The sequence below is a fragment of the Prunus avium genome, chromosome 2 (assembly GCF_965620075.1).
Source record: "Prunus avium chromosome 2, drPruAviu1.hap1.1, whole genome shotgun sequence".
In the NCBI taxonomy this organism is placed as follows: Eukaryota; Viridiplantae; Streptophyta; class Magnoliopsida; order Rosales; family Rosaceae; genus Prunus; species Prunus avium.
This window is the reverse complement of record NC_142285.1, coordinates 39,758,873-39,786,221: the sequence shown is the minus strand read 5'-3', so window position 1 is coordinate 39,786,221 and position 27,349 is coordinate 39,758,873. Positions and strand designations below refer to the sequence as shown.

Sequence of the window (27,349 nt, the reverse complement as noted above, 5' to 3'; positions counted from 1 at the left end):
ACAACAAACTAGTACAGCGAATATGTTAATTAAGTAGCTTGGCATTATTAGTAATAAAGGGGAAGTCACTGTCCTCTACATAGGTCAAAAAGAGATTAATTTCTTGGGAAACACGGGCATATATTTTCTTTTTCTTTTTCTTTTCTTTTTAATAAGATGCCTCATCTGAAAGAAAGAACTATAAACATAAACTATATGCCTCGTGGGACATGGATCAAATAATAATATTATTCTATCGGTAATCACATACTCTGCACCATTGGTTAAGACATATTAGGAGTCAAACCTTTTAAGCACTGACTGCCCTCTGATTCAAACACGATTCGATTGATCATCAGATTAACACCAACCAAGATTAATTTATTAAACAAGGGATTAGTTAAGACATTTCTCAATGAATTAGACCTGGTTACCCATCTAAAATATATTCTTTTTGTGGGGGATTGAGTTTTAGACGATGCTGCAAGTTGTGTGTTTAATATTCTTGAAACGACCAATCACTTAACATTAACACTGCTTTTTAGTTTTTCAACGGATCGAGTTGAGTGCCTATTAAATCCAAAATGGAAATCATTGCCAAAACTATGGGCCATATATATTCCTTTGCAAATTGCAATTAAAATATAGGATATAATATTGGTGTCTGCTCCAATGGAAATAAATTTTAGTTCAGGGGAAAACTGCACGCCATCATAGCAGATCTGTTCTTCCATTCATTGACAAATATTTCATGTGATTGACTATATATTTTCCACTATAAAATAAACGATTCTTACCCTTTTTTTTTTCTTTTAATTACAAAAATATTAAATTTGACATTTTCAAATGCAATGGAAACAACACTAATAAACCAGTTGTTGTTCATATTTGTACAGTGATTAACAATAACAACGAGAATTAGAAAGAAATTGCTTTTCTTTCTCTCTTTCTTTTTTTTCCAGCTGACAAAGAGATGTTTGCAACTTGTTAAATAAATTATTATTAATTGACATTTGTCCACGTCCTTTGCTACGCAACTATCTTTAAAAATAAATAAATAAATAAATAAATAAATAAATAAAGAAACATCCACATCTATAGCACCTTCATCATAAAACGATTTTAGAGAAGCATCCACATCTTCTTCCCTCTGGATCGTCTAGTAACCATAATAATATCTGGAAATTAGGCCCAGCAAAATACTATAGTGATTTGACATCGTCCTTTTTAGCTATCGAACACTCATGTACTACTCTTGGATCTAGCGCTACAATTTTGTCCAACACCATTTTTACATTAATCAATATCCTTGTAATTACAAATAAAAGAGAAAGGGACATTATGCTATAATATTGTAAAGCTATGTTATTCTTAACAATCAATCGTTCACGTGCATATGAGTGATTTTTCAATCGTTTATAAATGTACTATACATGTGGGTGTAGATATTATCATTAGAATCTCTTCATGTTGATAAATAAATAATGAACATTAAGCGTTCGTGAATGTGCAATATACTCGTGGGCAAACGATTGTAAACCACACCACTTTTTTTGTTTTGTATCATACTAACCATGCTAAGCGAAAATGAACATTAACATAATTAACATTTTTATGTGTTGTATCATGAGTAAGGATGATAAATGGAAGATGGGATGTTACACTAAAGGTTAAATTGAGGTGGTAAATACAAAAATTTACAATACAATGTAAATGTATTTTCTTTTAAAATAAAATAGCTAGTCTTTGACCCCAAAAAAAAAAAAAACAAAAACAAAACAGATAGAGAGCGTCGGCTAGTGCATACCAACAAGAAGTCCAGAGAGTGAGGTAAAACGCTGCGGATAGATGAGGCAACAGCGCAGACAAACCTCCAAATCCCTTTCACCACGTCATAATAATATTTCCATTTATTGACTTGGACACATAAATCATCCTTTGCGGCACAGCTGTCCAACAAGATCAGGTTGCTGTGGCACAACTACTTGCCACGTGGCTTCCCTCTCATAAGTCCAAGGTTACAGCACTACCACCATAACGTGGCTGTATTTTTGTGTAAGGAAAATACTGGCTCATTGTTTTAGAAAATATCCATTATTCTTTTTATGTTAATTACAATTTGATATAATAAGTTTTTTTTTAATATTTATGTATGTGTCAAATAATGATTTACAGGAGGACGAAGAAAGAATAACTCCCACTAGAAAATGAGGTGTATAATCCCTATATTTTCTAAATGAAACTAATGCATTGATGCGGGTTTAACAACTAAACAAGATATTAACAGTGCTTAAAGTTACACTTTTCAGATGATTAGAATATAGTGCATACATATCTCGACTTGTTCAACACTTTTAATTGCATTGTTACCTATATAATAATGGTGGCTCTCCGATTTGATGCTAATGATCTGTTGAGCTTGTATGGGTACAAAAACAAGACAAAGTAAAGAAAGAGAAAAGTTCTTCTACGACAGGATTTATCTTTATAAAGATTGCCCACTTTATCCTTTCCGGACTTTTTCATGTAACAAAATCTAAACAATATCTTGTTCTTTCAAATTATACTGGATTCTTTTGTTTTTGGGTTCATTTTAATTATGAGTAGGTGAATTATGAACGTCATTATCAACCTATAAACTAATAAAATGATGAAAGCAACATGCTTGAACAAATGGAAAACAAACAAAGCAAAAACTTTTGCTTAATGCTAATGCAGATTTCCTAAAAGCAAACCATAGTGCATATATATATATATACAGCTAAAAAACATTATGATTAAATTTCAAATGACCTTAAAATTGTCCTCATTTAAGGTAAATTTTCAAAACATAATAACTTCGGGAAAAATATGTTAATAATAATATATTTTTGTACACAAATTATATTCTATTTTCAACACGATCCGAAACCTGCACGGAAAATTAACAAATCAACCCGCATGATTAAATTTTTGGGTCAACTAACCATGACCCCGTTTAATAAACGAGTGGATTTCGAGTAAACCCGCTAAAATACCTATGTAACATGCAAACCCTCTAAAATATCCGTGTAACCCACTAACCCGTTTCTTTGTTTATTCTTCATTTTTTCTAATTGTTTTTAGTTCTTTTAGTTGCTACTACTTAGTGGGTCAACCTGATACACAACTCGAAACCCGTTATGAAATTTAGCGAGTTAACCCGACACGACATGTTTATTAAAAGGGTCAGGTTTGGATTGAGTATTCTTGACACATATATGATCCTAACACAATACAAACCCGACATGACATGACCCATTGCCAGCCCTAAACTACGGAGGGGTGGATTCGAACTCAAGTGCATAGTGGGGAGCACATCCACTCTAGCAAACTTGACTAATCTCATGTTAATAATAACTTATTGGAAGATTCTCCAATAAGTATTTTATGTTAAGGATTAGTTACATATTTATAATCTCGACCGTTTGATTACATGTATGTTACATATTAAATCTAACAACACATCTAATGAATGCAATCCAAATAAAAAATTAAAAATATGTAACCAATCCTTAACTTAAATACTTATTAAAAAATCTCCAAGAATCTATTAACAGCTCTTTGTATGTAAATATAAAATATAAAAATAAAAAAGAAAACTTTTTCCTACAATAGGAAAAAACAGAGTAGTCTGTATTTTTTTTATCCTTCCCACTTACCTCACAGTTTAACCACTATCCTAGACAGCATCTCCTGCAGTGACAGAGCTATTGCATCACCTGACACCAACCTATAACACGGCGCCACGGGGTCAACTTTCTACTCCTCCCATCACTTATCAAACGACGACGTTCGTTGGTTGCTTACATTTTCTTTTGTCGTTTTCTCTTCATCCTTTTCCGTCTCCTGCCCGCTTTCCTTCACAACTCCCCTTTCGTTTTTTATGAGGCGCATAAAATTGAAGACCCCTAACTGAGCTCTGATCCAATACCCCTTCACTGTTCCGCCGTCGCCGCCCGATTCCTTCCAGGAAGATCCCCACCGTCCGCTTCCTTCCCGGACGATCCTCACAGATCTTTCTTCTCAGATCAGGCGTTTCGCGTCCACACTATCTCCATGTTCCCTCGCTCCTCCATTGGTCGCAACCCTGCTCCGTCCTCGATCCGCTTGGTTCGTGTTCCGTGCAAACACCACTTCAGTCCCAACGAGCTCCTCGTAGATCGTGTCAGACCCGCGTTTCTTTTCTCTATTTCTGTCACTTGTCGCCGCTCGTTTCGCGACACGTTTCGGCGTTTCGTCTGAGATTCGAATTTTGTAACGGCGGTGTGGCGTTGTCGTTTTGATTTTTGGATTGGATTAGGAAACTTAACGGTTTTGGGGTCTGTTGGTTGGAAGCCATAGTTCCTATTTTTGGTTTTCGCTATTTTTGGTAATATTTCGAGCTGAACGAGTTGGAGACTCGGAGCTCCGAATCCGAACCCGATCTTCACAAAAGAGATTTAAATCTTCCACTCTACTCTGAAATTTTTGCTTTTGGTCACTAGTGTCCCAGTGGAGTATTTTCATTATCTACGTTTCATTTGGCGATGGAGGATAGAAACGTGCGAAGTGGAATGTCCGATGTGGTGATAGGCTGCGTGATGCCGTATCTTCACGACGCTAAGGACCGCGACGCAGTGTCGTTGGTGTGCCGGCGATGGTACGAGCTCGACGCTCTCACGCGCAAGCACGTGACCATTGCTCTCTGCTACACCACGAGCCCCGATCGGCTGCGGAGGCGGTTTCAGCACCTCGAGTCCCTGAAGCTGAAGGGGAAGCCGAGAGCGGCGATGTTCAATCTGATACCGGAGGATTGGGGAGGCTATGTGACGCCGTGGGTGAAGGAGATCGCTGAGTCCTTCAATCGCTTGAAGTCTCTGCACTTTCGGCGAATGATTGTTAAGGATTCGGACTTGGAGCTCTTGGCTCAGACCCGTGGGCGCGTGCTACAGGCGCTCAAGCTTGACAAGTGCTCTGGCTTCTCCACCGATGGCCTTTTGCACATCGGCCGCTCCTGCAGGTATCAAAGTTTACAACTTTGGCTGAATAAATTTTACTTGCGTTGAATTTAGTTGTGGACTTTCATCAGAAATGATGGCTACATTCATTGTTTTGCTAAAATTTGGGGAACAAGTTATGTTCTTTCCATTAGTTTTCGTTTGAGTATTGAATGATTGACATACATAGAGAAACCATTAAGTAAAAAACCAAAAAAGCAAAATCTTTATTGCTGTTTGTTCTCTTGACTTAGCCTGAGTGCAGCAGTCTGGTTTGCGTTACTGATTAAAACTTTATTTATAGGGATTGATTCTGTTTCTTTCATTATGTCTCATACAATTCATCACACTGTTTCCTGTGTTATTTGATCAGTGGAAAAGTTTTTGTTTCGGACAGCTCTTAGTACTTTTGTGAAGGATTAAATTACCATAAATGGTCCCAATCAACCTGAAAAATTAGACTTGTGGATAGTTTTTAATGTAGATATGGTTTTATGTAACTCTTATTTCTATTCATAAGTAATTTTTGCAAGTTAGAGGGTGGAAACTGTATTTTGGTTGTTTTGTATACGCAATTCTTTTAGGAAAATTTATATGCTATCTTTTGGAACTTTTGGGGGCATGCATGTTTGCAATAATTCTAAGCTATTGGTTCTGTATCTTTGATGTGGAGAGACGTTATTGATGTTATCATTATATGTTTTCTTAGGAATTTGAGAACCTTGTTTTTGGAAGAGAGCTCCATAGTTGAGAATGATGGTCAGTGGCTACATGAGCTTGCTTTGAACAACTCTGTGTTGGAGACTTTGAATTTTTATATGACAGATCTTATCAAAGTCAAATTTGAAGACCTTGAACTCATTGCAAAAAACTGTCGCTGCTTAACCTCTGTGAAAACTAGCGATTGTGAAATCTTGGAACTCGTGGGCTTCTTCCGTTCTGCAAGTGTATTAGAAGAATTTTGTGGCGGTTTCTTCAACGAGCAATCAGAGAAGTACTCTGTTGTATCGTTACCCCAAAAATTATGCCGTTTGGGTCTAACATACATGGGAAAGAATGAAATGCCAATAGTATTCCCATTTGCAACCCTTCTCAAAAAGCTGGATCTCCTTTATGCATTGCTCGACACTGAGGACCATTGTACACTAATTCAAAGGTGCCCCAACCTGGAAGTGCTTGAGGTAGTATTATGAAACCATTCTGTCTGCTTTTTAATTTGTTGTTGTCATGTGTGCGTGCATATGTGCATGAGTGTGTGTGTGTGTACAACAATTACATATTAACTTTAATTTGTCATGTCTTTAATGCTTTTGTTTTGGAGTGGGAATCGAATTTGGAACTTACATATGAACTTTAATTTGTTTCTGTTATGGACAGACAAGGAATGTTATTGGAGATAGAGGACTAGAAGTTCTTGCTCGGAGTTGCAAGAGATTGAGGAGGCTCCGAATTGAGCGAGGTGCAGATGAGCAAGGCATGGAGGATGAAGAAGGTGTTGTTTCACAAAGGGGTTTGATAGCATTGGCACAGGGCTGCCTGGAACTTGAGTACTTGGCTGTGTATGTGTCAGATATCACAAACGCATCTCTGGAATACATTGGGACTTACTCTAAGAATCTTTGTGATTTTCGACTTGTCTTGCTTGACCGAGAAGAGACGATAACAGATTTACCACTTGACAATGGGGTTCGAGCTCTTTTGAGGGGCTGTGATAAGCTCAGAAGGTTTGCTCTGTATCTCCGTGCTGGGGGCTTGACCGATTTGGGACTTAGTTATGTTGGCCAGTATAGTCAAAATGTGAGATGGATGCTTCTGGGTTATGTTGGGGAATCTGATGCAGGGCTTTTGGAGTTCTCTAAAGGTTGCCCTAGCCTACAAAAATTGGAAATGAGGGGCTGTTGCTTCAGTGAGCGTGCGCTGGCTGATGCAGTAATGCAGCTGACTTCCCTTAGGTACCTGTGGGTGCAGGGGTACAGAGGATCTGCTTCGGGTCGTGATGTTTTGGCAATGGCTCGGCCGTATTGGAATATTGAATTAATTCCCCCAAGACGAGTTGATGTTCCTGATCAGCAGGGGGAGGGAATAGTGATGGAGCATCCAGCCCATATACTTGCATACTACTCACTTGCTGGACAAAGAACAGATTTTCCAGATACTGTTATCCCCGTGGATCCAGCGTCTTTTAGTACCTCCTAGAGTTCTGTATATACAAACCTTCTTACTTTTTTTTTGTTTTTTTTTGTTTTGTTTTTCGAAAGCAGTCCTTTTCTTGCCCCGCCTTGTTTATAAATTAATGTAACTTATTTCTTTTTGGTCAGAGGGTTTCAGTTTCAAATTTCATTTCTAGACTTTAGTTCTGTAATAAGTTGGTGTTTCCCTTCCCCGTGTAACTTAAAAGCACTTGCACTCTTTGATGCGGTACTGTATGAGAGTGCCCTCTTTCCAGGGCAATTAGCTTAAACTTCAACTCTCTGGTGGTGACTTGAGTCAATTTGCTGGAAACTATATTCTAGTTTTGGGAGCATTTTGTAGGGCATGTTGCAAGTTTTTGAATAAAATTGAAGAGTGATTTTGCTTGCCATAACTTGATTATTCTGCCGTGCTTGTCTTTCTCTTAATGTTAAGTTGGATTCTGATGACATAGTTGCTCTTGCAAAATATATGATTCTAGCTAAGATCGAATGCCTTGGGACGTACTTCCAAGTCCGATATGAAAGATTCTGGGTCCCTTTGTCTCTGTGGCTTCTAGATATTGAGACTTGGTCCCCATGATTGGACCAACAACTGCCCCAAACTCTATCAATGCCCAAGAACTGGCCTTTTTGGAGTTAGTGGGAGCCGAGCTCTACCAATTGGTCCCGATGTTTTAAACTTGAATGCAAGAAGATGAACATATTGTCTTGAAAACTTGAATGCAAGATGGATATATTGTCTTGACTAGGTGACCTCATTCATGTTGGCATATCAATCCCGATCTCATCATAAGAAAAACCAACTTAAATTTTGATCTAAATTCATAAAGAAACAAGTTATGGACTATGGTCAAGCTATTAGTCTTGCTGTCATAGACTAGCCCCAGTCATTCGATTTTCTGACCCAGTTTGATCCAACTTGCCTAGCTATATCATTCTCTAAAGTAGCATAAAAACTTGTAATGGGAATAACACTGTTTTACGTCATTAACCGGGATAACAAAACGTGATATTCCCATTGCATTACAATAAGAAACTGAGAACATGTTTACGTGAAATGAGTATGTGGCGCATGACGGCAGTGGCTCTATGATGCTGACATGTGTACACGGTGCTGGCAGGAATTCGAATATAATGCATTATTATTATGTCAAGAGCAAAACACAAGATAATAAGGGAAAATCAGTACTCGAAAACTGTCAACGTATCAATTCAATACGAACATCATTATATGACTTTATGGCCAAGAAATAAAGAAGAAAACCATAGAAGAGCTTTTTCTAGTCTTTCATCGAAAGGTGGCACTAGTAGTGGGTGACTATCCTCCATTAAGATCAAGTCAATTCCAATTGATAATGGAGGAACAACTTCTCATATAACCTACTGCATTCGTTCAATTTGATAATGGAAGAATGAAAATACTTGCCTCCTTTTTTGAAGGTAGCAACTTGTACTTTTATGCCAACTACAGTTTGACATATAGATTCATCTTTTTGTGTTTTTGAGGAATTATTTATGCATATATGTCAAATTATAATTTGCAGGAAGTAGAAATACCTCCTTATCTGCAATGTCTATGAAAAAACAAATTCTCATAAATTATTTTTTTTTCGAGTTTTCTTGGTCGTTCACTTTAGACCAACCACAGCTTCTTCTCTTGGCACAAAAGATGGTGGCACTAGATGGATCAAATTCTCCATTAAAATGGGAATGTTCTAATATAGACTTGTTTGACTTTATTTTTTTCACTTTTTGGCTTTGATAACAGTACATTAGTGTACTTTGTTGGGGTAAGTCTTTGCTGGTATTATTTGGCAAATTGCAAAACTATAATTATGATTAAGAATGGCATAGTGACCTAGTTTTATCCTCTCATATCACATTGTATACTACATTCTCATACCACTTTATGTGGCAAATGAGATATACAACCACATCAAATAAAAAATGTCAATAAATTATAAAAGAAAAAAAATATTAAATTAGTTTTAATTGATGTAGTTGTATACCTCATCTGCCATATAAGGTGATATGAGAATGTGATATTCAAATGTGGTAAGTGTAGGATTACTCAATTAGATATTTGGGAAGAAAAAAAAAGCTTTCCTAGCAGATTATCCTAAGATCCATGTGGACCAATGAAGACGTCATCAAAATTGGAGCCTAGTGCATGTACCTTTGCTACACCAGAAGGATTTGATGTGAAATATAATCAGAAAATTTAACTAGTAAATTAATTGTTAAAAAGACAAACAAAAAAAGAGACCAAAGGTGGTACGGTTTAGCCTTCTCAAAGGTTTGATCCGAATTAGAATAAAGCAGCCAGAATGCTTTCTCATGCAAGTTGCAGAAAGATGACTAATCTTAGAAGAAAAAAGAGAGATTAAAGTTGATGGTTGATGTCATATACCGAAAGAAAAGAAAGTTCATAAGGATAATCATATTGCTCATGTTGCTTTGGAACTTTTTAATGCTCAGTGTGTGGTTTACAAAATGATATGTGCAAAGTGACAGTAAACCCCACTCAGTTTTTTCACAACAGTCCCAAGCAGCACACACACCAATGGTTGGTAGAACACCAACCTAAAATAAAACAAACACAGTGACAAAGCGCAGTAAATAACATAATTATTTATTATTTATGAAAAGCTGAGGAAGATGAAAGTTTTGAGACCAAACAAAAAGGAAAAATCTAAAAACCCATCAGAGTTCCAAGTTCAAGAATTCATTCTGCTTAATTTGAGAGCTAGGCGGCTCTGCAGTCTGGAAAATCCGTTTTTGGGCTTTTAGAAAAGCTTCAATCAAAGAAAAAGTATGATGCTTGCGAAGACTTTAAAAAATGGCACTATGCTGATGCAAAAGTCTGGCCACCATTAGCAATGGTATTGGATGAAACAGGAAAAAATATCAGAGCACAGACCAAGTTGGATTGGTAGAGGGAGGAAACGATGGTTTGAAAATTGTAAAATGCATTGGCATTTCCTTACGTGGATGATCCTACATCCTACGATGGAATGAAGTAGAGGATGCTTATCAAGTGGAATGCAAACTCAGCATCTACTAGTGGATGTGGAGGGTCACTCGGTCAATTTGGCCATATTGGATGCATAAAGCAAATAATGGCGGAAAGTTTTTTTAAGAGAGAAAAGGTGAAGCAATTAGATACTGTGGAATTTCTAAAAGAGTGCCAAGTGAGTCATCAGCCTGTTTAGCCACATCATCCAATGACATGGCTGCTTTTCCCCAGTGGTTGCAAGATCATTCCACGTGTGAAACAATAATCAACCTCAGCCATTCCAAGTGCAAATCCATAGGGTGTAAATAAGACCACGCACCACTAGGAAACTGCCAAAAAAATAAAAAAAATCTTAAATTCTCACCTGTAGATCTTTATAACTTTATTCTTGGTCTATGGTTGATCTTGAGATGCAGAAGTTTTGGATTCTGCTCAGAAACTAAATAAAATGATACTAAAAATAAGATCATGTGCCTGCCCGAAATGTACATAATAGTATGTTATACATGCACACATACAATGTACATATTATGATATTTTGTTTTTTCTTTTGTCAAAGTAAATACTATGACAAAAGAAAAAACAAAAGATCATTTCAGTCAGTTCAGTGCGTGAATGTGTGTGTGCCCACCTGAAGTTTCTTACAGCTGTTTGAGATATTTGTCCTCAAACTTCAAGCAGCTTACTTCACTGATGTATGCATTTTTATTTCACAGCTCAAAACTGCAGTTAACTTTGTAACGCTTTCACAGCTAAACCATCCTGGGGGATTTGGACAAACTCAATTCCTGAAGGGAAGAGCAGATTTACCATTCATTTCAACTTTACAATTCAGACATTACAGTTTGAGGCTTTATGGGATTTTATCATACTGTAATGTTCAAGAACTATGTACGAAATCAAATCCTTATTACGCTAATCACACACAACCGTGCTAAAGAGCCAACATTGAAATTCTGCAGAAAGTCATTTGCTTGGATTTTCAATCCAGGAGTACAACAAAAGGAGGTGTTTTAACCATGTATCTGATGTCTTGAGGTCTGCATTAGATACATCGAATTTTGGGGTTTGGCATGAGCAGCAAAATTAGCACTGCTGTAGAGTTTTTGCAACTGTAGCTTAATCCCTTCTGCAGCTACATCATACGGAGACGACTCGAAAAGACTGCCATGAGTAGAGCCAAAAACCATGGCTCCTCCATCATCACACGCATTCCAGTCAAGTAATGCTTTTGGTGATTCGGTGGACTTCTGCTCTGGTGGAGACTGGTCTAAAGGAGGCCTATTATTTTCTGATGGAGTAGTGTTTGTGAGGTTGACAGTCGTTATGTCGTGGATGCTTGGTCTTCTTTTATCTTTCCCCCCTGAGTGCTGCCTCATAAAGTATTTTTGAGCATGGCTTGCCACTTGTGTGGGAGTTTTAGAGATTACAAAATTCCTGGAAATATTTCTCCAGTCCCCTTTCCCATATTTTAGAAGTCCCATCAGAAACCGCCTGCAGGTCATTACCACACATTCATGTCAATAAAAATATCAAGAACACATAGAGAGATCAAACTATATGCCCTACACTTGGGATGTGGAAAACTCCATCGGGTTTCATAACAAAAAGTTGGAAATTAAAGAAAACAACAGTTCATCTACATATTTTCCTCTGTTTTCCATAGAAAACGAAATGATTGGTATTGGACATAGTGATTTCCACAAATTGAACTAGACCTTTCATATCTAATAACCATCTTTTTCCTTAGCTATTATTTTTTCTCTTTACTGCAATTCAAGACCTACTCTACTTGATCACATATAAATCCAAAAAGATATTCTAAATAGTCTAACCATTTGAACTAGCAAAACAATTATAGACAATCTAACAAAATCAATGAAGGGAAGTCACCTGTGCTCCTCTTCTGTCCATGGAATTCCCTTCTTCCTTTCCTGATCAGAACCTCGAGCTGCTGAAGGCCTCTTTCTATTAGCATCAAAATTTCGATCATCTCCCAAGTCCAATGTGAAAGAAGATGTAAGGTACCCTGGAATTGGAAACCTCCCAGATTCTATTTCACTAACATCTTCTTCCAGCTCCTGATACTGCTTGATCACATCGATAACCGTCTTCCCCGGTATCATTTCAGCCACCTTCAGCCACCTGTCAGGCGTTTTCTCATCAAACATAGCCAGAGCACTCTCAAACTTCTTGTTCTCCTCTTTAGTCCATTCTGAGCTCTGGCTGTCTTGGATGAACCAGTTAGAATCAGCCATATATGAAGCTGGATACAAAGTCTCCATGCTTACAAGTCCTAATATCTACAATAACTGCTTAAAAGTTCATGTCAAAGTTATTGAAGTAAAGCTTCAAGTTTCAGAAGTGATGGGAGACTGAGAAACAGAGAGCAGAGGCAGAGAGATTTTGAAGTCTTAGAATGGCTTAAAAAGGCAATCAATTCAGAATCTTTTACTGGGAATCAAGAATCTCCTTTTCTTAATAGCATAAACTAAAGAATCTTTAAAAGACCCACTTTTGGGAATCGAAGAGAATCTTAGAAAAACCTGAGAAATCTGATTTGGTTCCTGAAGGTACAATCCTAGAAGGAGAGAGGCAAAACCCAGAGGAAATTTCGGAATTTGTATCAGAGAAGTGGAGGCTTTCAAAGAAATTAAGCTAAACTAAGCTCAAAGGTGAGGCCTTTATAGCACTCTGACAGCAACCCTTGGCTTAAAGAAGTAAAATTTTAGAAAAATAACCAAAAAGGAGACTGAAACATGAAGGACCCAACCCAAGAGCAAGAGGGTCGACGAAGGTGGACAAAGCAAAGACCCAGTTGAGGAAAAAGAGAGATTCTAGAGAATCACGGCTGAGAAAAGCGGGAAAACATTTACTAGCTTCGTTTCTTTGAGGAGAAGTAAGAGAAAAGATAAATGTATATATAGATGCATATATAGATTAGGAAAAGAGAGGGCCAAGCCAATGTGAGAATCAAAATATGAATCAGAACCACTTCACCTGTGTTCTCTATGGTGGCTGAGTATATGGAGAGTTCCTGAGAGGGGGAGAGAGAAAGGATGCGTGATAGGTGGCATATCCGGATTGGACCGTGGTAAGATGACTAGTCCACGGGTTCCCTCTTAATTCTAGAGAATTTTCTCATTCCCGAAAAGAGAAATAAAATTAAACAAATCTTGGGTGTTTTTCTTTTATTTTTTCCTTTCATGGTGGGGAATAAAATCTTGGATGTTTACTTTTTCTTCTATGGGCAAAACTAAAGTTGTTTGTTATATTTATCTCCTAAGGTTTTGCCGAGTCTGTTGGTTCTCTTTGATTAAAGGTGTCGGTCAGTGGTTAAAAAATGGACTAGTGTTGTGTTGTGTTGTGACTTTTATAAAACAATTTACGAATATGGTATTTATTTGTTCCATACTCATGTTGGTTTTGTGAGTAAATTCCATAAATAAAAACCACACCTAGAGGGAGTTGAAGTTCCTACCAAAAGGAAAAAATACAGAATCAGTAAGTATTTTCTATTACAAATTACTATCTTCGATCAATAACACTATAACAAATGTGATAACATTTTCACATAACATAGCATCATTGATCGAGAATAGCATATTGCAACTAAGTTTTTCTCCATTATTACACGGGAAGACGGGTCATATTTGAACTTCAGGGTAGCTGAGCTGCTGAGTGTTTCGACCAAAAAAATAAATAAATAAAAACTTCTGATCTGAATGTGTAAGTAGGTCACATTGGCTTTAACTTAACTTTTTCTCCGGTCAATACTTTCCCTATTTACAAGTTGGAAGCCACGTAGTAGTTTTGGGTAAAAAATGATGCCGCGTATAATTGGTCCAAGATTGCGTCAATAGTTAGATCAGTTGTCGCTCGTGCAATTTTTAATTATAGTTGTTTTGCCTTTTCCACCTTTCTTTAGTTAAATAATTTTCAACCGCATACAATATCAACAAGCGCCTGTAGCTCAGTGGATAGAGCGTCTGTTTCCTAAGCAGAAGGTCATAGGTTCGACCCCTATCTGGCGCGATAGTTCTTAATTTTTTTTTTCTTTGTCATTTTATGCCCTAAACGTGTTTATCTTTTGGGCATAAGTCAAAAGTAGTTCAATGTCTATAGTGATTAAAGAGATAAAGAAGAATCTAATCATTTTGAAATCCAACAACTTCTTTAGATTAAGCACATACTAACAATCCATACACGACAAATCCTTTGGTGTGTGATGCTGCTTTTACTTTCAACCCAAAAAATGACAAAGTAGGTGAAATTGAAATTGTACAGTGCAATGAGTTTACCCCTTTTTATTCACTTCTTTTGAGAGCAGCTGTTTCTATTTTCTCCTCAAACCAACCAGAACCAGCCAACCATTTTCATTGTTTTCTGCTTATCAACTCAACTCAAATTCTCTAGATACCATGCACACTCTTCTCATGCCTTGAGCCTCAAGCATCCATTTTAATTTTTTAGCCGTTTGGATTGGAAATTCTAGCAGGTTGGAAGGTCAGCAGGAGGTGGTCGCAGAGTCTCATTTGGGCCTTTCCCATTTTCCACTAGAAATGCCATCTTAAGCCCCCAGGTTGTGTGAACTTCCAGGTGGCAATGCAAAAACCAAATGCCTGCATTCATTCACCACCACAAACAACAACAAATTTCCAATCAATTATCAAAATTGTTAGCACATAATTTAGTTTTAAGGAAAAAGAAAATATGTGGATGTAGAAATTTATTACCTGGGTTATCTGCCCTGAATCTGATTGCAGTCCATCCACCAGTTGGTACTGAGATTGTGTTCCTCTCAATAGGATCAACAAGATTGAATGTTTTTGGGTCCTTCTTTGGATCAAAGTTACCAATTCCTTTCCCAACCACAAAGAAATTAAAGCCATGCAGATGGGTTGGATGGCTCTCTGGTGCTATGATAGCAGTGCCTTGTAGCACAATCTGAACCGTTGAGTTGTACCCCAGCCTATAAAGTCTTGTCCCATTTGTGGTCTGCATGTTAGCCGTAGAGTTGCCGGTATAGTTGAAAGGAATTGGTGGGTTTGCTGGGAAATCAAGTGTGTACACTCCCTTTTTGTTATAGTAATATGCTTGAAGGAGGGCTATAGTTGGCATCACAAAGCTAACATTGTTAAAAGCAGCCACCAGCTTGCTCCCATTGACACATGTTGCACATGGATTTACACCAACTGCAATGGTGAAAAAGAGTGAATGGTCTATAGTTAATGGGACATTAGCAGGGTACTGTTTTGAATTAAGGCTTCGAAGGGCGTTCATGAAAGTGTTTGTTACTGGCGTTGCATTTTGAGGAGGAATGCTGGTTAAGAAGGCTTTGGGATTTGCAGGGGTTCCCTTGTAGCGCAATGAGGCAATTGAAGTCAAGTTGTCAAAGCCAACTGGCGCATCCATGAAAGGAGAGGCTGCTATTAAGTATTTGCCAATTCCCTGATTTGCAGTTAAAATTGCATTTGTAGTTTGGCCTGGACTGATGAATATGGTGTCAGTTTGGAATGGCTTGGTGTAGGAGGCATCAACTTCAACAACGGTTAGATTGTGCCCCGCAATCTTGAAGAACAAGTCATCGTTCAGCGCTGCGTTTATGATTCGTAGCAGGTAGGTCTTGCCACTTTCAACATGTAAAGTGTAACCCCCTGCAGATGTGCAAAACACAAAACTATTTACATCCCATAATCACTTCACTTGTATACAGGCAACTTACATGTAATTATAAGGTTATTTTGGAACATCACATGTGTTTTGTATTCTTTTTCCCATGCAATGAAGCAAAACAAAAGGCCTATTAGGATTTAGAAAACAAAAAACAAAATTAAGTATACCCCATATCAGTACCCGGAGAAGAGCAACCAGGAACTGGTCCTGCATGGCCATTGATAGTGTGTGCATCTGAGACATTTGGTGGCAGGCCAGACTGTACAGACTGATTGACCACAGCTTCAACATCTGATTTCCACCATTCAGCTGCAATTCAAATAATAAAGTCAAATTACCAGTTTACCAGTTTACCAATTTACCAAGCTGCAATTCCCAAAAGCACCTCATTGAAAATTATCAACTTACCTAATATGACAGTTTTTTCCTCATCAGGTGTAGGAAAAGGGTAAGGAGTGCCTCTTTTGGGTAAGATGACAATGGCACCATGTAGAGTGGCCCTTAGCCAAGAGGTATGTGCATGCCAGAGAAGTGTGCCCCTTTGGCCTGTGAATGTGAAATTGTAGATAAAGTTTTGCCCAGGCTGTATGGGGCATTGTGTGATGTATGCTGGTCCATCCGCCCAAACAGTTCCAAGTTGCTTGACCCCATGCCTGCCATTACAGAATTATATGATCATTATTTATTAGGATTTTCTGCATAGTATGAGATTAAATGTGACAGAAGCCACATCAACGAAAAATAATACACCATATGGTATGCCATGTTGATGTAGCGTGTCGAATCCACCAAGTTGGGTTTAGGATGCGTATTAATAATAATAATACATGTGTTATAAATTGGGTGAATTTGATGTACCACATCAGCATGTATCAGGTGGTGTCTCGGTTACACACAATAATCACTAGCTACAATTTCTTTTGGAAGTAACTAGGGTATGGGAGTAGAATAATTCTCACCAGTGAATTGTGAGATTGTGATTTACATGGTTGATGACCCTTACAATTACAGTATCATCTTCCCTTGCATACAAGGTTGGTCCAGGGAACTTTCCATTTACGGTGATGGTGGGCTTAGATGAACAAAGCTTTGTTGTATTTTTGAAGACCACCTGCACATGTAACTCAGCCATTTTAATGTCACACTAGTTGATCATGGGTTTTTCAGTAATCTGTTGAAAGCAAAAGACATATATATGTCCAGAATGTACTTACACTAAACTTATAGTGTCGAACCAAGGACTGAACGAATGCCGGGTACAAGAAAGCAACCAACAACAACATTGCTCGAAGGTGAAGCCTGCAGGACTCCATGTTTGCCAGATATGTGAGTTAATTGTTGTTGTGTTTTGAGCTTGGTCTGGCTGGATATGGATTATGCTGTAGTAACATATGAATGACTGACCACCTTAATCTTATAAAGAAGCAAATGATATGTGATAGAATGTTATTTTAGGCCGCGTGGTAGGAGGTAGGTGAATGAGAAATGTGAGCCAAATATCATATATATATTTATGTATTATTCAACTGAAGTTTTCTTGCATGTTACACAATTGAAGTAGTAACCTGTCTACGTTGAAGGGATTTCCAGTACTTGTTGCCACTTTCATTGAAGGCAACCCGTGGGAGAGTTGAAAACTACTGCTCAGCTGCACAAACACAATCCTCTCTCTCTCTCTCTCTCTCTCTCTGTTTCTGCTCTGTTTCTCGAAGGTTTGAGGGCTTTTTACGTATCCCAAATATTTGTGCATGTATTACTAATATAATCGAACACCACTCCTAATTTTCTAATAATTTCTAGTTGTATTGCTAGTCTATTGCTGCTTAACTTTGCTATTTTTAAGTTTTTATATATGTTCTTTTGATATATTGGATATCATGGAATGGAACCCATAACCTCTTGTAATCTTCTAGTCTTTTTTCCCATTTCCCCTCACCATCGGTGCTAGCCGGCCCCTGGTGGATTCTTCAAACTTGAATTGGAAGAATTTAACTACGTAAATTTTGTCTTTTGAACCTGAAACCTTTTTGTCAATGTACACCAGAGATCTAGACAAAAATGAATGAAACACATAGTCCATTCCATGATAGAACGTCCCACCCTTTTCTTGATTTTCTAATTAAAGCCTTGAAGACTCAAATAGAATTTAGGGTTATGAATAATTTAGTGTATTGTATTCTTCTCATAAAGAGGTATTTATAGTGATACAAATACAAAGCCCATCTAGGAAAGGAAAAAAGAAATAAGCACAACCCCGGTCAATCCGGTATTCCTATAATTCCACATAAATACAAAATCAATTACAATAAAGAATAATTGAATTGATTCACGCCAACATGAAGAAGCCTAGTCAAGCTTTTTAAGTAGATGTAGTGGAGGCTTGTACCTTTCCAGAATGGTATAGGATAAGTGCGGCGGTGGAAAATGAACCATAAGTATATCTGTGTTTACAAAAACCGGAAAGAAACTAGTGGAAAATGGTTGAGGGATGGTTTTCATGGACTGAGATGGCATCTTGTCCTGTCCAGAAGCTTAAAAATATGGAAACTACGGATGGGATTTGTAGTAACAGCTCAACTTCCCCATCAATTTTAAATGTCACATCTTCTTCAGTATGGATTCTCAAACACCTCCTTTTTCTCATTATGGCAGTCTCTCTCTCTCACCCTCTTCATAATTAGTGATGGCCATGAGAATCTTATGTGCAATTCAAAATAGGTCTATCAAAATGAAAAGAAAAATAACAGAAATTGATTAATGAGTAAGCACTTTTAACAAACACATGTAAAATAATGCTACTTAAACTTTCTTGGATGCTGCTTCTATAGCAACCTCAATCCTGTTAATGCAAGATTTATAGAGAAATCCTAGATAATCTATAATGCTGTCCTCACATGTACCTTCCAAGGGGTTTATCTCAAATGCCCAGTCAACTAGTGTTGAATCATTCCCATAATCTACAAGCTTTACTGAATTCACAGACCCATCTAAACCTACATTGCTGGCTTCCAATTTGTACACATAATTATGTCTTGATGAATCTATGGACACCAGCTTCTCCTTGATCCATGACCTGTCTCCATCTTCTTGTGGGAACATGAAGCCAGAGACTAACCGAACATAGCCCGGAACACCTTCATCTCCGGCTAAATCAGTGCAGCGCTCAACCATTGGCATCCATTCTGCTAGTCTTTTAGTTTGAGAAACCATACTCCAGACTTTGTCTATAGGTGCATCAACAATGCCACCGACTGATCCACGCCATTTTGCAATTCTGGCCTCAGATGCCTGAAGAAAATGGTAACTTTGACTTATATGATTTCACCAATAGTTTAAAGAGTTTCAAAAATGGCATTGGAATAAAATGATCTTAGGTTAGTATGTCGAAAAATTACATATTATGACGGAGACATAAAAATCGCCTTGCCTTTCATTTATCGAGAAAATTGAAAAGAAAATGTAGAATTCATACCATGCTTATCAGTGTCACGTTTACTTCAATTGCAAACAAAGTCTGCAGATTCACCTAGATTACAAACAATTTGATTGCAGGAACTACCCTTCTAGGCATGAAATCATCCACAAGATGCCTAGCCCATCATAAGGTTTCTCAATCAAGAAATCCATGGTATTTGGTGAAGGAATCCTATGTTATACAATAACTGGTTTGGATTTACCTATGGAAGACATAGGGGTTGGAGCTTAACCAGGGGATACTCCAAGGCATAACTTAGGAATTTACAACATTTGGGATTAATATCATCTTAAACTATATCTGTTTATCTAATTATTTAATTAAGTTCTCACTTTCTTGTTCCATAAATTACTGATTAATATATATCTGCCATTGAGAAAGATTTATCTTGTACTGAAAGATGTGCAACATGAACCAAGGTGGTTGGTGTGAGTGGTTCGGCACTCTCATTCCTTAAGAGAGGTCAGAGGTTCGATCCCTGCTCTCGTACGGAGTCACCACTTTGGCCAACACTTTACCCCTTACGGGCCGACCCGGTGTGAGTGGGGATTAGTCTGGGTTGTGGTTAAGGCTTAAAGGTGCCACCCATAGTTGGGGCCCATCCAGGACCACCTCATGGTTCAGACCAAAAAAAGATGTGCAACATGAACTTTGCTCTACAAACCATCTTGCCTAGACTAACTTTTTTAACCTTTGACAGCTGATTTAGACAACATCAGTTTAGTTAAGGGCATTGATTTAGCGGCTACAGCTAAGGAACATAAAAACATGTTTGATGAGAACAACATGACTTATTCAAACTGAAGCAGGGGTCAAAAGCCAGCAAATGGACCAACAAACTTAACAGTGTGGGAGCCAATTTCCTCCCACGGGAATATTCGTCTAAAGATTCCTTCGTCTTCTCCGCCTCTCTTTCTCCCTGCAAAACGAATAACAATAAGAGGACCACACCCGGGGGGTGCTGGCCAAAGACCCTCCGATGCCTAAGTCAGTTCAATCGATCTGAAGAGAAACGATAGCTAAAATAGGGTACAGGAATATGTATGTGTGGTAAAAACCGGGTGGCCGGAGCCGTGAGTGGTGGCCGGAGCCTTGTGTAAAAAGGGAGAGAGAAGGTGGCGGTTAGGGTTTCTGAGAGATAATTTCTGCAGAGTTTCAGTAGGAGTTTAGACGTACCTTAACCATTGTGTGTGGCCATCTTTTTATAGAGGTCTCGAGAGTTAGGGTTTCAGAGGAATAATTCCGTAGATGGAAGGGAATTATTCCTCCCCAATTTGGCGAGATTTGACTAATTAGGGATTTGATTTATTTGATTTAAATCAAATCCCTAATCAGGGTAGCAATCAAATCAATACCTAATTTAATTAGGTAACTCCTCCTTTAATTGAGAATCGTCCTAGGAATCAAATCAATCATCAACCCAATTAGGTAACATTCTATTTAATTAGGTAATCCCTAATTAAATTGAATAATTCCCAATTAGGTCAAATAATCCCCAAATGGAAGGAATTATTTGACCTAGGGTTAAGGATTAATTCGGTTCCCACAAATGCCCCCCAGCTTCTGCATGGCGCGTGGTGGCATGTAGGAGATGTAAATTATCTGTTGGGCTGTCCAGCTGTAACTGGGCTTCCTTCTTGGATTTGGGCTCCCAATTGAAGTGGGCTTTTGACTGTTCTTGGAGTTGGGTTCCCAGTAGGAATGGGCTTGCAATTCCTTCTTGACCTAGGATGCCCAACATGCATAAATGCATGGCTTCTCTTCACTCTTCTTCACATTGCAAACTTAACTTCTCTACTTTCTAGCTTGAGAGAGATCTTGGAGAATTTGTACTGCTTGTCGAAGAGAGGAGTCGCCGTGCATCCCAAGGTAAGTCGAGCACATATATTTCTTTTTCTTCTTTTTTGCTTCAAGGATCAGCTAGGGGAAGCCCAACTAGTTGTCGTCGTGACAGGCGACGGCTAATAGTGGGCGGCATCCGTGGTGGAGCAGGTGGACCATCTCCTGCTTATCGTCACAGGTCTAGGCTGGAGCATGCTTGGCCTCATGCGTTACGGGACTCGTCTGCTGGGCAAGTATCGGAAGGAAATTGGTGGTCTGCCCCCTGCCCAGGATGTTGGAGAGATGGAAGCAGAATGGTCCAGACTCTAATGATCTGCCCAAAGGAAGGCTGATGTCAAGTCTTCAAGAAATGGAGTTGCGACTTCGCATGCGAATGATGTGTCTCCGTTGAGGAAGAAGCCAAAGTTCCTTTATGCTGAGAAGACTCAAGTGGGGTCTGCTCCATCATCATCTGCTAGGGCCAAACATCTCACGGGCGCATATAGCACGAAGGTTGGTGGTATGCGCGGTGTTCGGGGTGTCCTGCCCGAGTCTCATGCTGGCAAGCCTGAAAATCTTGATCTACTTCGTGAGGCAGTTCGTGCCCAATCTAGTTCTGCCGAGCGTCAAAGAGATGCCGATATTCCTCCTCGAAGTTTGAGTCGTCTGCATCAGCCAAAGGATGGAGATCGAAGCGAGAGGTCTGCTCATGATCGAGCTGTTGAGTCAAGGGCAGCCAAGCGCGGAGTTGATTCAGCATCATTGACTCCTTTAGAGGTGAGGTTGGCAGAGGCTAAGAAGATGAGAGAGTCATCAGCCCGGGCGAAGGGTGATTCTTCAGCGTCAGCGGTTGATCCCAAGGTGAACAAGTCCAGCCCTGCAGGGGATGTAGGCGTGTTTGATATGCTCCAGACGAACTTTCTGTCAAGCCCGTCCATTGGTGATGAGCTGGTTAACAACGTCCGCCAGGCCAGCGACATCGAGATCGAGATGCTGAAAAAGGAGTCGCTGAAATGGAAATGATCCCTTCTATGCCCTTGGAGATGGAGACATTGAGATGCTCTGTTCTGATTTGCTCTATGGGTAAAGTGAGCAGGTTAATGCTGTGAATCATGGAAGGAGCTGAAGAGCAGGCGACCGAAGAGGTGGTAGCTGAAGAGGATGAAGCAGAGGAAGATGCAGTAGATGAGGTAGTGGCAGACGTCGTGGATCAGGCAGGTGGAGCTGCTGAGAACGTGGCTGAGTAGGCGGACGTCGAAGAGGCCATAGATCAAGGATCTCCTGTTGGCATCTCAGAGTAAATGAAGACTCATTTACTTCTTTTCACATTGTAGTCTGCTTTCTTATTTAGAATAATTGGTCTTGTCTGACCATCTTCTTTTTGTTGAATTTGGCCGGTTGGTCAGCTGTACTTTGATTGCGCATCTTCTTTTGGAGATTTACAACTGCCAGGGTTCCCCTTAAGGGACTCCGGGCGTGGTATGCATACGTTGTAGGTAACTTCCTGGCGAACCCTGCGTCTCCCTTAGGACGCTTCTTATGGGTTGTGTCTCCCGAAGGACGCTTTGGTCGTCGCCCTGCGTCTCCCGAAGGACGCTGCTTATGGGCAACTGTGTGACTATCCTGCCCCCCTTAGGAAACGGATAGGAACCTGGATATCTCCTTTAGGAAATTCCTGGCGAACCCTGTGTCTCCCTTAGGACGCTTCTTATGGGCTGCGTCTCTCGAAGGACGCTTTGGTCGTCGCCCTGCGTCTCCCGAAGGACGCTGCTTATGGGCGACTGTGTGACTATCCTGCCTCCCTTAGGAAACGGATAGGAACCTGGATACCTCCCTTAGGAAATTCCTGGCGCACCCTGCGTCTCCCTTAGGACGCGTCTTATGGGCTGCGTCTCCCGGAGGACGCTTTGGTCGTCGCCCTGCGTCTCCCGAAGGACGCTGCTTATGGGCAACTGTGTGACTATCCTGCCTCCTTTAGGAAACGGATAGGAACCTGGATACCTCCCTTAGAAAATTCCTGGCGCACCCTGCGTCTCCCTTAGGACGCTTCTTATGGGCTGCGTCTCCCGAAGGACGCTTTGGTCGTCGCCCTGCGTCTCCCGAAGGACGCTGCTTATGGGCAACTTATATGGAGATGTTCTGGAATGAGTACGCAGATAAGACATTCTAGATTGAGAAACTGTACTTATATTGATGTTTATAAGATTACAGTGCTTTATTCGAGAATGGAAATAACTGGATACAAAAACTAGAAGCTTCTAGCAGTTGCTTCTCTTCTTCAGAGGTGTGCATGGCTCAGTCATCTGCTTGGGACTGAGGAGGAAATGTCATGGATAATACTTTCGGAGATGGTAAGCGTTCCACTGTCGTGGAATTTCCTTCCCTTCCATGGTGTCTAGGGTGTAGCTCCCCCTGCCCCTGGACCGGCTGACTACATAAGGGCCCTCCCAGTGAGGATTCATCTTTTTGGACCCTTGCCTTGGTGCAGTGATGAAAGCCTTTCTGAGCACGAGATCGCCTGGTTGAAACTGTCTGACCTTGGCTCTTTTGTCGTAGTAAAACTTCAACTGTTGCTGATAGGAGGCGACTCGGACAATAGACTTCTCTCGTTCGCCCTCAAGAAAGTCGAGGTTGAGCTTCATCTGCTCGGAGTTCTGATCAACACTGCCTACCTCAAGGCTTATGGTGGGGACAGTGATGTGAGGAGGGATGATCGCTTCCGTCCCATAGGCGAGGGAAAATGGGGTTTCACCAGTCGATCTTCGTTTGGTGGTGCGATAAGCCCATAATACTCCTGGGAGTTCATCCACCCATTTCCCATCGGCGCCTTCTAGCCTTTTCTTCAAGCAGTCTAATATGACTTTGTTAGATGCCTCAGCTTGTCCATTTCCTTGTGGATACCTCGGGGTGGACAGGTGTTGCTTGATCTTGTATTTTGCGAAGAAGGCGGTGATGTGCTTGCCGATGAATTGTGAGCCATTGTCAGTCACCAGTGACTGTGGGCAGCCAAACCGGCAGATGATGTTTCTCCAGATGAATCGCTCCACATCGGCTTCTTTAGTAGATGATAGAGCCTCGGCCTCGATCCATTTAGTAAAGTAGTCAGTGGCAACGATCATTATGTCCTTTTTGGCTGGTGCCGGCGGCAGAGGACCCACTAAGTCAATGGCCCATTGCATGAATGGCCATGGACTGTTTTGTGGATGGTAGACTTCGGCAGGCAGGTTAGGAATTGGCTTGTATCGCTGGCAGCGATCACATTTCTTGACATATTCAGTGGAGTCGTGGCGCATGGTAGGCCAGAAGTAGCCTACGTTTAGAGCCTTCTGGGCTAGTGATCTGCCCCCAGAGTGGTTGCCACACTCGCCGTCGTGAATTTTGCAAAGGACCTCGAGTGTTTGAGGGTACTTTATGCAGGTAAGATGAGGGCCGGAGTATGATCTGCGGATGAGCTTGTTGCCGTGCATGTAGTATCTCGCGGCTTTCTGCTAGACTTTTCTGGCTTCGGACTTGTCCTTTGGTAGATTTCCATTCCTCAGGTAGTCAATGATGGGGTCCTGCCAGCTGGGGTCCTCGTCAATCTGCATTGCGTCGATTGACTCTATTTCTTCAATGCTTGGTCGGTCTAAGTGTTCGATCGGGATGGAGCGTCTGAATTGAGTATCTAACGCGGACCCTAGGCTTGCCAGGGCATCTGCATGCGCGTTCTCTGCTCGAGGCACTTGTTGGATGGTGAATGTAGGAAACGTCTTCAATAGCTCTTGGACTTTGTCAAGGTACAAGATCATCCTTGGGTGCTTCGCCATGTATTCACCTGACGCTTGATTTGTGATCAACTGGGAATCTGAGTAGATGGCTAGCCTCTTTATTGCTAACTCCTTTGCCAAGCGCAGGCCAGCGAGCAATGCCTCGTATTCTGCTTCGTTGTTCGAGGCTGGGAAGCCGAGCGTGATGGCTTGCTCTAATAGGGTCCCATCCGGGGTGATGATGACGACGCCTGCTCCCACTCCTTTTTGGTTCGACGCTCCGTCTACGCGCAGTTGCCACATGTCTGTGGGTTCGTCAGGTTCATCGGAGGTGCCGTCTGCTTTTGATTTTTCCCTCTTATGGTTGACCAGCTTCTCTTCCTCGGCTGATGAGGTGAATTCTGCCACAAAATCTGCTAGAGCCTGGGCTTTTATTGCAGTCTTTGGCCGGTAGAGGAGGTCATACTGGCTTAGTTCTATAGCCCATTTCATGAGTCGCTGGGAAGCGTCAGGGCTGTGAAGTATTGATCTCAAAGGAAAGTCGGTCATGACGATGACTCGGTGAGCTTGGTAGTAGGGTCGTAACTTTCTCGCGGAAACTACATGGGCCAAAATAAGCTTTTCCAATTTCGGGTAGCGAGTCTCTGCATCGAGGAGAGCTTTTGACGTGTAGAATACCGGATGTTGGGCCCCTAGTTCTTCTCAAATGAGAGCTGAGCTAACGGCCGAGTTGGACACTGCTGATCGGTTCATAATTGTATATCATTTTGTACCCTTCTAGCTTATGATTTGGTTATGTTTTTGAGTTAAACTTGTGCTTTTAATCCTTTTTGTGTTTATCTTTCAGTTCATTGAGCTTTAGGTAATAATGAGGGCTTTGGATAGTAAATGATGCAATCCATGCATGTTAGGGCCTAATTTGGATGAATGGATGAAGAGCTTAAAGACAAACTCAATTTTGGCTACAGTCCCCTGCCAGCCCAGTTTCGTAGGTCATATTGCAAGCTTTGTTTCAGCAACCTATATAGCTCGGATGAGGCCACATTCTTCATGAAAGTTGTTCCAATGGGTGTATACTATAACATATCCGAAATTCAGCCCCATTGGATAATTGTGGAGTCTGTTACCTAGCAAACACAGAGCCATGCTCAGGATGGATTTTATCAGCGCGCAAAATGAGTTAGCAATTTGTTTTGGCCTTAACTTCCTCCTCCGACCTTGGATTGGCCCAAATGATATATGGCTGGAAAGAAGACATTCTGAACTTCAAGTTTGAGTGCTTAAAGTCTTAATTTGCTTAAGGGAAGCCCAATTCGTAAGCCCTTGAAGTTGCTGGTCATGCTGACCTCAGGATGAGCTATTATTTCTGGTTGGAAGCTTGGTCATGGTGACATGAAGATGAGCTAGGGCTGCTGGTGGGATTTATTAGTGAAGTGCATCAACCATTTCAGATTTTATAATGGAAGTGTTGTATGCATTAGTGAAGTGCATCAACCATTTCAGATTTTATAAAACAAAGTGTTGTATGCATTAGCCATACTTAATTCAGATTTTCAGCTTCCTTAGGCCTATATATAGTGAGGTTTCCCAAGCTTGTAAACACACCCCAAGGGGGGGAGCTCTCAAACACTTTCTTCTCCCTCCTCAAAGTTCTCAAACACTTCCTTTCTTCCTCAAAGTTCTCTTAGTTTCCTTAATGTTTTCTTAGTTGTAATTTATTTTTCTTTGTTATGTAAATTCTTTTCTTAAGTTTTCAAGTTGAATTAGTTTCCAAGTTTCAATTATGGTTTTTGTTCTTATTCATTATGCTTATAAGTTAATATGCTAGTTTGAATGATTGATCACCATTTAGGCTTGCATGTTAGCTATCTTGGTTTGAATTAAGAGTATACACCATGCTTTAATTCGAATTGAACTATGAATAGGAAGAGTATGTATGGACATTCGACAACAGGGATTAGATACACACTTGGTTGTTTAAAATGTTCTTCTATGCTTAATGGGTTCCTAATGCTTAATTTTAGGTTAGACAACAAATGATCAAATTAGGGAATTAGGAACACAAGGTTATGACCACACACCATGGCTTAATCATACTTTAGCTAGAATCAATCCATTAATCTAAATTGAACTTGGGAACTTATTTGCTTGAGTTATTTATTTCTTTCTTCCTTGTTTTATGTTCTTTGTTTTTGTTTCTATTTTGTGTAGGGAAACTAAATTGGATCATTCAATCACCAATCCCTGTGGAATCGACCTCGCACTTACATATGCTATACTACCAACGGTTCGTGCACTTGCGAGTATCACAAGTTGAGGATGCAGCTTAATCCATTTTGGTGGAGCTAAATCTACGCAACAAGTTTTTGGCGCCGTTGCCGGGGATCGGTAACATTGTTTGATTCTATTTGGCTTTCCTACTTTATTTTTTTTTTCTTAACTGGACA

The 27,349-nt window shown here is 40.1% G+C and overlaps 4 protein-coding genes and 1 non-coding gene across 5 annotated transcripts; 2 read left to right on the top strand and 3 right to left on the bottom strand.

Annotated features, from left to right (window-relative positions):
• Window positions 1-3,848: 3,848 nt before the first annotated feature.
• Window positions 3,849-7,560, top strand: COI1 (RNI-like superfamily protein). The gene is made up of 3 exons (XM_021977306.2): window positions 3,849-4,999; window positions 5,686-6,157; window positions 6,354-7,560. Exons 1-3 carry the CDS (start codon window positions 4,527-4,529, stop codon window positions 7,170-7,172), a joined length of 1,764 nt encoding a protein of 587 aa, XP_021832998.1. The 5' UTR covers window positions 3,849-4,526; the 3' UTR covers window positions 7,173-7,560.
• Window positions 7,561-10,973: 3,413 nt separating this feature from the next.
• Window positions 10,974-13,379, bottom strand: LOC110772845 (transcription factor DIVARICATA). The gene is made up of 2 exons (XM_021977324.2): window positions 12,078-13,379; window positions 10,974-11,678 (listed from the first exon to the last, which is right to left on the bottom strand). The coding sequence occupies exons 1-2, from the start codon at window positions 12,467-12,469 to the stop codon at window positions 11,198-11,200; spliced, it is 873 nt and encodes a 290-aa protein (XP_021833016.1). The 5' UTR covers window positions 12,470-13,379; the 3' UTR covers window positions 10,974-11,197.
• A 767-nt stretch (window positions 13,380-14,146) lies between these two features.
• Window positions 14,147-14,219, top strand: TRNAR-CCU (transfer RNA arginine (anticodon CCU)). Its single transcript has one exon. It is a non-coding gene; the product is annotated as a tRNA-Arg (tRNA).
• Window positions 14,220-14,339: 120 nt separating this feature from the next.
• Window positions 14,340-17,315, bottom strand: LOC110772843 (laccase-4-like). Its single transcript, XM_021977322.2, has 6 exons — window positions 17,075-17,315; window positions 16,820-16,971; window positions 16,269-16,513; window positions 16,041-16,169; window positions 14,921-15,841; window positions 14,340-14,806 (listed from the first exon to the last, which is right to left on the bottom strand). Exons 1-6 carry the CDS (start codon window positions 17,171-17,173, stop codon window positions 14,676-14,678), a joined length of 1,677 nt encoding a protein of 558 aa, XP_021833014.1. The 5' UTR covers window positions 17,174-17,315; the 3' UTR covers window positions 14,340-14,675.
• An 887-nt stretch (window positions 17,316-18,202) lies between these two features.
• Window positions 18,203-19,481, bottom strand: LOC110772827 (lachrymatory-factor synthase-like). Its single transcript, XM_088249171.1, has 2 exons — window positions 19,333-19,481; window positions 18,203-19,148 (listed from the first exon to the last, which is right to left on the bottom strand). The coding sequence occupies exons 1-2, from the start codon at window positions 19,333-19,335 to the stop codon at window positions 18,660-18,662; spliced, it is 492 nt and encodes a 163-aa protein (XP_088105297.1). The 5' UTR covers window positions 19,336-19,481; the 3' UTR covers window positions 18,203-18,659.
• Window positions 19,482-27,349: the final 7,868 nt, after the last annotated feature.